Source organism: Gobio gobio, assembly GCF_949357685.1.
Source record: "Gobio gobio genome assembly, chromosome: 4".
Classification (NCBI taxonomy): Eukaryota; Metazoa; Chordata; class Actinopteri; order Cypriniformes; family Gobionidae; genus Gobio; species Gobio gobio.
The window spans coordinates 5606624-5620644 of record NC_137100.1 but is presented as its reverse complement, the minus strand read 5'-3'; the positions used below and the strand labels follow the sequence as shown (position 1 = coordinate 5620644).

The window sequence follows — 14021 nt, the reverse complement described above, 5'->3', positions numbered from 1 at the left end:
TAGCCACTGAACACTGTGATCAGACTGTCCTGCAGCAGAACAGATCTGACTTTATACACACGCACACACACACAGAACTATAATGTGGATGATCTGGATTTGCACTTAAGTTGTTCTTCTCCAGCAATTCAGCCACTTTTTGCAACAACTGCCATTCAGTTTAGTTGTAGAGCTGTAGGATTGATGCACACCTCGTCACTATATCTTATTATGCAAACAGCGATTGGTTGATTGTTAGTATTAACACAATAAAACCCTTCAATGCTTCCAATTATATTGAATTAGCAAAGTCATACAATTTTACCTCCTGACTGCATGGCCTCCATGCAAATCTCGTTTCAATTCAGTTATTTTTATGTTGCATCTGAGAACAGCATAAATACTTTATCCTGTGATGAAAAAACAATGGAAGCAAACCTCGAATTCAAGCGTCTCAAATGTATGCAAATAAAAATAAGATTCTGTTAATATCATGAAAGCACAATACCAAATATAGGCCATTTATTGTAGCATTTTATGTTATGCCTTTGCATTGTTTTTCACATTTTCCAGCATCCATTTTAACGTTAAGGTCTCAAATCATTTAATAGTAGGGTGCACTGATAAAGGAATTTTTTTTTTTTTTAATCAATTGTCCATTTTACAGATTTTTTCTTATTATTTTGCTTGGACATAATTACTTGGACAATATAACTTCCCAACCACGCAGTAAAAGTCTAATTTGTTGTATTAGTAGATGTCAACGAGACCTTTGTTCATATTCTATGTGCTTGAGTTCCCCCATAAATTGTCATTTCTATGGTTTGGGTTTGATACAGAATTTCTAGGTAACAAAACGAATGTTTCACTTTGATGGGTCATCCTCCCTCCCTCGAGTCCCTCCCTGAACAAACCCAAACCGCACAGATCAGACGGGCCGGTCCGTTCCAGTATGGCAGCAAGGATAAGTCAAATTAGCAATGCTGTTGTTTGATGTCTAAGCAATGGTTTAAAACAACCTCTTGCAAAAAATGTGAACTGCTGCAAAACGAGAGAATATTTATACTCCTATTTACTACAGAATGATTTGAAATCAATATAAACGCAATAGCATATTACTTATGAAAAGGAATGCAAAATGCACACTTGCACAGAAAGATGTTTTTAACACATCTTTTATTACACACATATATATATATAAGTATATTTAATTAGAATGCTTTGCACTTGCAAATGGGAATTTATGACCTGCTATTTGGGAATATGGGAATACTTTAATGTCATGGATGTACTTATAGCATCTTAGCAAACAAGACTTCAGGGGGTTGCCTGTTGGAATATAGAAGCATTGTGCTTCTTTAAAGTTCCGTTCGTTTTATTTTATGTATTTATTTTTATTGCTAATAGGTCTTTGAATCAGACAAGGTTTTAAATGTCTATATAAATATATATAGAAATATTCAACCCTGTACACCAGCTGAAGATACATTTACAGAATTAATAAAGAAATAAAAACTGGCTTTTTGTGGTCTTTGTGGTCTCTTGTAGAATAGTTATTGCTTTAATAGTCCTATAATGCCTCTTTTTACAGGATGTAAAATAAGTATCTGATGTCCCCAGAGTGTGTATGTGAAGTTTTAGCTCAAAATACCCCAAAGATCATGTAAAAAGTTTTGAGGGTAAGTCCCTTTAAATGCAAATGAGCTGTTGCTCCCCGCCCCCTTTCAAGAAGAGGGCGGAGCTTCAAGAGCTCCTGTTGGCAGCTCCGACACAGACACACACTGAAAATGTTCAGCCTTTTATGTTCAAACCGAAGTCGGACAATGATGGAGAGACTCGAGAAGAAGTGACAACATGTAGAATGAGACGTTTCTGAACGGTTAGTTGATGAATTTATGAGTTAACTATCTTCAAGTCATTGATTAGCATGATAATCTATAAATGGCTCGCGTGGGAACTGTTGTAAGATGCACAGAGCCAGAGAATATCTGCTGCATGAAGAGAGAACAGGTGTAGTTTAGTTTAATTACGGTTATAACTCATGTTGTCATCTTGCTTTCATGACATGCTATTGCATTTGTGTTCGTACTGTATTGCAATAAATGTGAAAGACGGACGCGACAGCTTGAGCGACTCCCGAATCAACTCTTCCTCTTCTCAACATGGCCTTTGTTGCGTGTAAAATATGTAAATTTTAGGGTTAGTGATGTCACTAACATCACTAGCCTTTGTTGTCCTTAAAAAGTGATTTCTTTCAAAAGAAATATCTCCCTTTGCTTTGAGTGTCGTAACTTTGCAGATGTTGTTTATGCTCAAACAGCAACATTACACACTAACTAAAGTTAAACAAGTGAAATCATAATCAACCACCCCTTTAAGGAAAGGGTCAACAGCGTAATTATAGCCGTAATTACATAAATTAAATATTTACATGCAGGCATTTTTTTAAATAGTTACATTTTAAAAAGTACAATGTAAAAATATGTATGTACACAAGTGCATTGTGTCAAATTATGCATTGAAATGTTAGTACATAGACAAGATACTAAATATAAAGTTGGTCCAATATTTTTTATATATTTATCCTTTTTTTACTGTTAGGACAAATTGTTAGTCTCGCCCCAAACTCATGCCATTGGTTGCAACAGAGCTTTGCATTCAAACTATGCAAAACTGTCACTTTTTGTCTTTTTTTAGACAATAACCATTTGAAATGTGTTTTTATTTATAATGTTTTATATTTTTTATCATTTCTAGATATCTATACTTATTATAGGTTTAATGTTTAATCTGGGAATGGAAATCAGTTCTATACCATTATGTTTGCATGGTAGTTTGGGGTCCAATTCTCACTATTAATAGTTGTTTATTATCATGCATATTACTATGATATTGTCTGTTTATTAGCACTTATAAAGCACATATTAATGCCTTATTCTGCATGATCATTCAACATCCCTTAATCCTACCCAACACCTAAACTTAACAACTGCCTTACTAACTAATAATACGTTTTTTTGAGGCAATAGTTAATAATTAGTTAATAGTGAGAAATGGACCCTAATCTAAAGTGTGACCGTGTTTGTTTTACATTAAATTAAATCGTTGTTGTGCCCCTGATGTCTTTAATATTGAAACCTCCTGAAAGGATCAAAACAATGAAACCTCACAATGCATATTAAAATGGAACAATTGAATGCTGAATGCTTGATCATATACAGTATATTTTAAGTGAAGCCGTCATAGTAGGCATGTTAACAGCCTCACGCCTAATGGAAGTTTTATACAACAAGTTTGCAGACCACCCAACTCTTATAATGACATCCACATACAATGTGATGATCCAGTCACCTCTACACACACCACCCGTCCTTCAAATACTTTTGCTTCTTAACACCTTTTAGTGCACTTATTCTCCCAGCCCCCATCCCGCTAGGGTTTGGGGTGCTTTCATTTGACAAAAGGACCCTGACAATCTGTCATTCACAGAAGATCTGAAGACATGCAGCACAGCCCTTATATTTCAACTATAATGAGCACTGTAAAAGAAATTTCCTCACTCGACCTAATTTAAGGCAGCTACTGAACTTAAATATTTAAGTATAATAATAAAATTGGCTGTAAAAGTCATTTCAACTTAAAGGGATAGTTCACCCAAAAATGCAAATTAGCCCATGATTTACTCACCCTCAAGTCATCCTCGGTGTAAATTACATTCTTCTTTCATACGAATATAATCAGAGTTATATTACAAAAGTCCAGGCTAATCCAAGCATTAGAATAGCAGTAATAGCTGCTCTGTTTTTTTAAGTCCATAAAAAAATGCATCTGTCCGTCGAATAACTGCTCCACGTGGCTCTGGGGTTTAATAAAGGCCTTCTGAAGCGAATCGATGCGTTTGTGTAAGAGAAATATCCATACCTAGGATGGCTTGAGGGTGAGTAAATCATGGGCTAGTTTTCATTTTTGGGTGAACTAACCCTTTAAGCTGAAATTGGTTAATTTGATGAGTTAAAGTAACAGGAAAAACATATGTTGCCAGGATGATCATATCATTTTTTAGAGTGTGTGTGCTGAGTAGGTTCTTATAGCGAAATGTCAATTTTACTCAATGTAGAACCACTTGAGTGAACAGTGGCCTAAAAATGATGATTGTACAAACTACAAGTTACACAACATAAAATACTGTTTTGCTTTATTTGTATATTTTCTATAAAACTTTATCAAGCCTGCTGATAATATGGTAAAAAACACAAACACGTTTCACATCACATTTATAACGCATATTACACTTTCTTAAACGTAATACACTCATATGTACATAAGGTAAAAATATACACTCGTTTAAAGAAATCCCAAATACAAAATATTTACAAGTGTTTCTTTTAAATATTAAATATTTCCATACGTTGGACAGCATTTCAGCGGTTCTCCTTTGAAATTCAGTTCAGTTCGAGAACAGAATTATGGAATGTTTTTGTTCACTCTTAGGAAAAAAAGGTCCATTTTAAAGAACCCTTTAAGTCATAGAAGGTTCTATATAACTTTTTGCACACTTAAAAAAAATATATTTTACTGCTTGTTCAAATTACTTGATTAAAATGAGCCAAAGCAACACAATTGTTATACATTTTGTCCTAACTTAATTTGACTATGTTAAAATCCACTTAAATATAAGTCAAATTGAAGTTTACTTAATCTGTTTGTGCTAAGATTACATGAATGATTTGTGTTGCATTAACTGAAACGGGGCGGGGCTTGTTAGTTTCCAGCATGCTTTGCATATGGCTAAATCAAGAGAGAGTAAATGTTGTTATTTTATATGTAAAAGTGTTATTTTATGTATTTTTGAGCAAGATGAGAAAGGGGGAGACTTGATTGTGTTTGATATTCAATTATGTTGGAATTATTAGAACAATTTAAATTACAGTGGGTTACCATTGTGGAGAAGAGCGGAGCATTTGGTTCTGTGGACTAAAACAACTAATGTCACCACGGGTTTGCTGAAGGAGCTTTAAATGCTTAGCATTTAAGATGCTAATGTGTGCTGTTACTAGCTAAAAGTTTGTCGCTAGTGCAATATTATAATTCAGTTGTGTAACATATAAATATATGAATTTGAAGAGGATGAATGAGTATATGATTTTTTTAATGCCTGAATCATGTCAGGGAGCCGTATAAAATTCACTTTGAGACTACTTAATTAAATCACTTAAAATATATTCATTATATGATGTTACATGAACAAATTATGTTTGTTAAAGTAAGGAATAATTGACTCCGGGCCGTTGAATTATTAGAAAAATAATGCACACTCAGGTGTCAATTATTCCGCTTATACTACGGTTACCACACCTCAAGACATCGATCCGATGATATATTTAAAGGGATTCGTCCGGTTTTTGTACTTAAATCGCTATTGTGAGTAGGACTATTTCTTCCGCGTCTCATCCAACGACTCTTTTGTTAGTTCCGAAACGTCATTTTAAAGCTTGAGCCGTTGATAGCATTCTACTGCAGTTACTAATGAAGTTATTAGAGAGAGAGAGAGAGAGAGAGAGAGAGAGAGAGAGCACTTGTGTGAATTAGGCTATGTGTGTCTCTAAACACAGTGTTATTACCTCGCTAGTGAAAAAATGTCATGTGTAGTCTTTAAGTTGCTCCACTATAGGCTAACTGATCAAATCGTCAGGGCAGCGCTGACAACACTTTTTTGTGCAAACTGTAGTATACGTGTGCGAGCACGTGTGATTGCATTAATGAGACAGAATAGCTTGCCTTTGATGTCCGCTTCCGTTTATGTTGTTTTTCATCTGGACTGTCTAATACTGCTGCCGCCCAGTTGTTGAACGTTTTATATTCACCTTAAATATTAAGATTTACTTTAGGAAAATCGTCTGTCATGTTGTTTTTTTTAGTCCTGTAATTTCCGTTATTACAGTTAACTATGCGAAGTGATATGGAACTGTAATGCGGTCAAGAGCTGCCTGGAACTACGTTCGCTGTGCGTTTCCCAGAAAATAATTGCGCACCTCAGAACGTTCATCAGCCAATCAGATTCAAGCATTCAACGGCCCCGTAGTATAACTTAATTGATTCATGTGGGACCGATGTGCACAATTAAATCATGTAAATCCAACACACTTTTTTTTCAGTGCATAATACTTTCATGTTTAAAGGGTTATTTAATTTTTCTCTAGTCATAAAGTATGTTTACGAGCTGTTTACTTAGAAATTAATTAATTTAACCTAAATCCATACAATGATCCCATGGGAACCCATTTTAGCTCATATAGGCTATAGAACCTTTTTTTTCTAAGAGTGTATATATTATTATTTAGTTTATTTATTTATTTGACATGTATTAACAGAGCACTGAAAGTGCATCGTCAGGCTTCAAACTTCACTGACAACCGCATTCCTCCACGATCATGTCCTCATGGTGGCGCATGACCACACCGTCGCCTTCATAGTACAGCATGGAGAGGGAGCTGAGGCGCGTCGGCACACATGACGGACAGCTCACACGCTCCGGATGGTAAAGCTTCAACAAGCTCTGGAAAGAAAGAAAGAAAGAAATCAGCACGCGTTATCAGCGAACATAAACAGAAGCTCAACCAAACCTGCTTGACACATGTGAACAAAGCTCTAGTTGAAGATCAAACGTGATGCGTAACACGAGAATGAACCTCATTGGTTCTCATGCTTGAGCTTCTGTTTACTACAACTGCTGTGTGAGTTGATGAATGTTTATATGTGAATAAAAGCCTCAAATAAATCATATTAAAGGGTTAGTTCACCCAAAAATGAAAATTCTGTCATTAATTACTTCCCCTCATGTCGTTCGACACCCGTCAGACCTCCGTTCATCTTCGGAACACAAATGAAGATATTTTAGTTGAAATCTGATGGCTCTGAAAGGCCTCCATTGGCACAATGCACGGTTCACTCTCAAGACCCTTAAAGGTACTAAAGACGTCGTTACAAAGTCCATCTCACTACAGTGGTTCTACAATAACTTTATAAATCAGCGAGAATAGTTTTTGTGCGCAAAAAAACCCTAAATAACGACTTATATAGTGATGACGATTTCAAAACACGGCATCATGAAGCTTCGAAGCGTTATGAATCAGTGAGTCGATTCAGCAGTTTGGATCGCCAAATTTCAGCAGTTTGGCTGTTTGACACGCGATCCGAATCATGATTCGACTCACTGATTCATAACGCTTCGAAGCTTCATGAGGCCGTGTTTTGAAATCGTCATCACTATATAAGTCGTTATTTAGGGTTTTTTTGCGCACAAAAACTATTCTCGCTGATTCATAAAGTTATTTTAGAACCACTGTAGTGAGATGGACTTTGTAATGACGTGTTTAGTACCTTTTAAGGGTCTTGAGAGTGAACCGTGCATTGTGCCAATGGAGGCCTTTCAGAGCCATCAGATTTCAACTAAAATATCTTTTTTTTTTGTGTCTGAAGATGAACGGAGGTCTTACGGGTGTCGAACGACATGAGGGTAAGTAATTAATGACAGAATTTTCATTTTTGGGTGAACTAACCCTTTAAGAAAATTTTGACTAAACCGCTCAATTCATATGGATTCGTTTTACGATCTCTTTATGAACTTTTTGAAGCGTCAAAGTGGTAGTTGTGTAGCTGTCAATGGAGGGACAGAAGGAGGGATTCAGAAGATGAATGAAAGTCTTTCGGGTCTGGAACGACATGAGGGTGAGTAATGAATGACAGAATAAAAATGTTTGGGTGAACTATCCAAGTATCTCACCTGCATATAGGCGTGGTTAGTTGGGTTGAAAGACTCATCCAGCGGGCTTGGGCATTCTCCTTCGCAGCGGTATGCGTTATAACGCTTCGGGTGCACGATCCATTCCTCCCATCCAATTTGATCAAAATCCACCCACATATCAACTCGCCGACAAAGTGGTCCTTGATGTTGCTCTACTCCCGTTGCGTTTCTATCGTCCGCTTCAGCTGTCGGAGCACGCATCCTTTCGACCCGGTTCCTTTTGTGGCGACGACCTTGAGCGGCGTCCGGAGTCCGGTTCAGGAAGACATATTTGGAGTGTGTTACTGTATTGATCAAGCTGGAGGCGCGTTGGCCACTCTGGGGAAATGTGTTTTTGTAGAAAACTACAATCATAACTCGTTCTGCTGTGGGATGCTGAATTTTTCGGTGCCAACTATTTACAACTGGTTCACTTAAGACTTCCCCGCTTCCAGTGTCCTCACTCTTTGTAACCGGCTCCATTAAGTCTTCCCCGCTTCCGGTGTCCTCACTCTTTGTGACCGGTTCACTTAAGACTTCCCCGCTTCCAGTGTCCTCACTCTTTGTAACCGGCTCCATTAAGTCTTCCCCGCTTCCAGTGTCCTCACTCTTTGTGACCGGTTCACTTAAGACTTCCCCGCTTCCAGTGTCCTCTCCATCCTCTGGTGTCTGGACCTGCACAGGTGCCTCCATCCCCTGGTTCAACCAGTGTTCGAGTAGCTCTGTGACGTTGAAAACCCTCCAGGTTGATGTTGGAGCGCCGGGCACTGATTTGATACTACCCAGAAAAAGCCTCTTATCGCGACAAAACACAGAATCCGACTCACAATCCTGTTTACGCAGGTGGAAGATGTCCACAATAACGCGTCTGGATGCAGAAAACGCTGGGAGATGGATGCGGAGCTCCGAAAGTTGAATGTTGTCACTCGCTGAGAGCGAAGACATGTCAAAAGTGATGCTCCATCGCTCACCTGTTTGATGACAGTCTGGAAAATAAAGAAAATGTTCATCACCTCTTGCAATTAGCTAATTAAGGCAGACGAGTGAATAAAGAAACTAATGGAACATTCACACAAGACGGTATCAGATGAAAGTTACATTGAAACAGATGGTTCATAAGCAGGTAGGTAAATGTTAACATATTAATGACATATTCTGAAAAGATTTAGGCCTGGTTACACTTTATTTCCATGGTCCACTTTAGTAACTAACTACATGTCAACTAACTCTCATTAGAGTATTAGTAGACTATAATAGACTGTTTGGTTATGGTTAGGTGTTGCAGTTACTATAGTGAGGAGCATCAAAATAAAGTGTTTGCAGATTTTGTCTAAAAATGGTCCATTACAAATTGAAGATCCATAATATTTGAGGTTGTGTTGTAGGGCCATTCCCATTCTCAAGAATTTCGTTTTTGTGTTCATAACAACACTTAAAATGTGACAAACCCAACCGCTGGGTTAAAAAATGTTTTTAAAAATTTAACCCAACATTTGGGTTCGTAATTTTTGACCCAAATTTGGGTTAAAACAATCCAGCAATTTTATAGTTAAGCATTACGGATACTTGCAGCGACTCAATTTCTAGCAGAAATAACAAGAAGTTATTTATAACTTAAGTAGTTGATGATTCCTATAATAAGTATACAACACTGAAATATTGGAACACGACACAACTAAGAACGTGACATGCATGCAGTGTAAAAAATGCCGGGTTAAAAACAACCCAAGTTGGGTTGTTTTAACCTAGTGAATGGGTCGTTTTAACCCAGCGGTTGGGTTAAATGTTTACTTCAAACAACCCAATCGCTGGGTTAAAACAACCCAATTGCTTGGTTAGTCCATTTTCAACCCAACTTGGGTAGTATTTAACCCAGCATTTTTTAGAGTGTGAACGCCCCTTAAAGTCGGGGGTCGTTTAAATTATATTATATAAATTATAAATTATAAAAATAAATTGTAAGCAAACAAAGCCTAAATGTAGAATGTCTAAATAACTCCAAAAATAACTTGAATTTACTGCGTCAAGTGGTTCCACGCAACTATATTGAGTAATTCTTACAAATAACAATTTAGTTATATGAACAAAAGAAAGTCAAGTAAAGCTAACAAAATTTCTTTAAGTAAATACAAATCATTTGAATTTGTCACTGTTACGTAATATTTATATGTGCAGTTTACTTAATAATGTTATGTTAAATTGATAAAAGTTTATTATGTTAGGTGAACACATTTATCGATTTAATTTTCCTTATTAAATTAACTACTTGCTCTACAAGTGTAAGTGGAAAACTATTAAATAACAACAAGCATATTTTTTAGAAACAAAATGCAAAAATAACTTAATTGAGGGCAGGAAGTCCATCCAATAAATGTGTGTATATGAGTGCCCTGAACACAGGCACTCTTCTGCATAATGGTAACCACAAAATTACAGAAACTCCTCTAAATGTCCAACATAACTGAACATTAAACACCAACATAAACTAACAACATCTTTCTCTTAACAGAAAAACATCAAATAACATTTTAATCCCTAACTTTACTCTTCTAATGCAGTCCCTTGCAAAGCATGCTGGGAACTACAGATCCACTGCCCAGTTTGTTCGTTTCACTCCGCAATATTATGTAAAGCTGACAATACTCATTTTTAGTAGAAACAACTCAGTAAATTGAAGTTCATGTAGTTACATGAGTTTTTTAAGTAATGTGAACAAGGGTGATTTGAGTGCAACTAACAACAGTGAAAGTTCATTCGTTTTTTGAGTTACAACCATTTCTCAATTATTCTTTTACACTTCCCGTTATTTTCGGTGATTATTTACAACAACAAAGAACATTAAATTGGGTAATGAAGTTTAATCAGTGGCTTTTTTTCTCAACAGGTTTGTGAGACTCACTCAGGTTCTGTCAGAGCCAAATGTCAGAGCACTGTCAGGATGGAGGAGCTGCCTGACAGGAGATGTGTATTGAACCTCGCGCTCTAACAGACGTCTGAAGGGCTAATACACACACCCGTGTACATAAAACAGCCAGCTCTTTAAAGTTGAATAAGCATTGTGACACTACTGAGTTGTAAAATCTGAGGGTCAGATAGCTCAAGAGCGACGGACCTGATAATGAGCCCACAACTTCCCCAGATGCGTGGCTTAACTCTTCTTTAAAACACGTGTTCGTATTGAATATACATCCATCCAGACTTTATCAATGTGCTGTTAACACGAGAACAGGTTCTTTGCACACCTAAATTGTTGCCAAATTACAAAAAAGCATTTAATTTTAAAAAAAGCATTTTGTATTTTACAGTTATGTGCTGCATCTGTAGCTTAATTATTATAGTAAATACAGGGTGATAATCCTGAACCCCTAAACCTAATCTTTACCCATGTTGTGTCCTATTACCCAGCACTTAGTTAAGACACATAAGTGCACACACTATAAAATAAAGTGCAAACTAGTTTGATATAAACTGTGGTCCAGATAGTGAATAATAGTCATTTCATATAGCCTACCATTTTTATGGCACTTCAAGGTATAGCCTATACTCCCAAGAGTACCATGGTACAACTATAGCACATGCCACCATGGTACCTTTTTGTTAAGGTGGTAGAACTCTATTTAAAGTGTCATTGTTACACGTGTTACATGTAGTTACTGTAGTATATGCATAATTACATGCAACTAATCCTAAACCAAACCATATGTAGTTAATTATTATTACTCAGTACTTAACTATATAATTACACTGTAACACAGACACCTTAAAATAAAGTGGGTAACACTATTCATTATGTTACAAATAGTTACTATAGTAATAACTATTACTTATGCATAATTACATGCAACTAACCCTAAACCAAACCAAACTCTAATCCTAAACCTATAGTAAGTACATGAAATTACATAATATTACTCAGTACTTAAATGTATAATAACTCTGTTACACAGACACCTTAAAATAAAGTGTAAGCATCTAGGTAACACTTTATTTTACATTCCTGTTCCCCATGTACATACTATACACTTATTATAGTAATTACAATAACATGGGTAATAACAACACACAGAGAAAAAGGGTGTCAAAATTGTACCTTTAGGGGTACAACAGCTTGTCGCTGGGGCAGTACCCTTAAAAGGACATATTTGTACCTGTTTTACTCCTAAAAGGTGCATATTAGTACCTTAGAGTACAAATACGTACCTTAAGGCCCTACTATGAACCTTTTTGTGGTAAAAAAGGTACAAATGTGTCCTTTTAAGGGTACTGCCCCAGCGACAAGCTGTTGTACCCCTAAAGGTACAATTTTGACACCCTTTTTCTCTGTGTGACGGTACTAACCCTGAACCTATACCCCTAAACCTAACCTTAACCCATGTTGTTACCTTATATTACCCAGTCCTTTTGGTTACACTTTATTTTAAGGTGTCCCTGTCACAGTGTTAGTATGTATACATTTAAGTACTGAGTAATAATAATACAGTGGAAATGATTTGATTCACTTTTGCATACAAAATAACAAGTCAAGCAGGTTAAAGCAAGTCAAGTGCATGTTTTACCTTGAGCGATCAAGCTTAGGACGAAGTCGGCCTGATGAAGCGCTGGGTTGTCGACACTGGCTGGAGTAGTGGGCATCTTCCCGCTGAAGTCTCGGTATAACTGCATCATGTACAGCGGGTACCTCGGATACGACTGGAGACTGTAGTGGGGATATGACCCTGCGAAGGCTCTGGGATGTCCTCTCATGAGCGCGCCGTTATCGATCTTTACGCACTCGCCGTGCATCCGAGAAACCACCGAGGTGGCGAACAGTATGATCAGCAGGGCTGGCATTGCGAATCAATGAAGTTTGCGATTGCGCGTGCGGTTGTTTCTCCTGCGCGCCTGTGGTCCGAGTGATCGAGGTGGCCGGGCTTCGGACGGCGCTTTTAAAGCGCGCAGCTGGCCCCTGATGACCCCTGTCATCCTGTCGTGTCCGCGGAATCCCTGTGATCCATGAGGCACATCAGAGGAGAGCAGAGCTGTCAAGTTCACTGCTTCTGGAAACTGTGCAGGCTTTAAATGCGCGAGGCGTGACACTCTCGTGCCCGAGACAGCCTTTGATTTTGGGCCACCCAAAGGTAGGGTAAACCACCTTGTTGATTCAACATTTGTTTTGCAGCACGCAGCATTAAATTAAGAATTATTTTAAGGCTATTGCAATATGATATTTTTACTGCAAATTTGGTATTTATATTTTAAATGCCCGGGACACACAAGAAGTCAGGTATTATGTTACTATATGACAATAATAGGCTATATTAGACTTTATTCATCCATAAGCCCATTTGAGTATGTTTGATAAGGAGTTTGAAAGGATACAGTGCTGCTTAAAAGCGTTTGAACCCCTTGCAGAATCTGTGAAAATGTGAATATTAATTAGTGTGAATAATTATTTAGTCCTGAATATGACATTTGACATAAAAGATGTTTACATATAGTCCATAAGACAATTTATTAAAATGACCCCGTTCAAAAGTTTACATACCCTTGATTCTTAAAGGGTTAGTTCACCCAAAAATGAAAATTCTGTCATTAATTACTCACCCTCATGTCGTTCGACACCCGTAAGACCTCCGTTCATCTTCAGAACACAAATGAAGATATTTTAGTTGAAATCTGATGGCTCTGAAAGGCCTCCATTGGCACAATGCACGGTTCACTCTCAAGACCCTTAAAAGGTACTAAAGACGTAGTTATTAAGTCCATCTCACTACAGTGGTTCTACAATAACTTTATGAATCGGCGAGAATAGTTTTTGTGCGCAAAAAAACCCTAAATAACGACTTATATAGTGATGACGATTTCAAAACACGGCCTCATGAAGCTTCGAAGCGTTATGAATCAGTGAGTCGAAACATGATTCGGATCGCGTGTCAAACCGCCAAACTGCTGAAATCGCGTGACTTTGGCGATCCAAACTGCTGAATCGACTCACTGATTCATAACGCTTCGAAGCTTCATGATGCAGTGTGCCACTGAACCAGGTCTGACGGGTGTCGAACGACATGAGGGTAAGTAATTAATGACAGAATTTTCATTTTTGGGTGAACTAACCCTTTAATACTGTGTCATTCCCTGGATGATCCACGGCTGTTTTTTGTTGTGTTTTGTGACGGTTGTTCTTGAGTGTCCTGAGCAGTTAAAGGGATAGTTCACCCAAAAATGAAACTTCTGTCATCATTTACTCACCCTCAAGTTGTTCCAAACCTCTATGACTTTC

The 14021-nt window shown here is 37.4% G+C and overlaps 1 protein-coding gene across 1 annotated transcript; it reads right to left on the bottom strand.

The window, feature by feature from the left end:
• Positions 1-6382: 6382 nt before the first annotated feature.
• On the bottom strand, positions 6383-12427 carry spaw (southpaw; the record flags this gene model as incomplete). Its single annotated transcript, XM_079815457.1, has 4 exons — positions 6383-6535; positions 7763-8202; positions 8389-8748; positions 12319-12427. 4 exons carry the CDS (start codon positions 12425-12427, stop codon positions 6383-6385), a joined length of 1062 nt encoding a protein of 353 aa, XP_079671583.1.
• Between the last annotated feature and the right edge of the window lie 1594 nt (positions 12428-14021).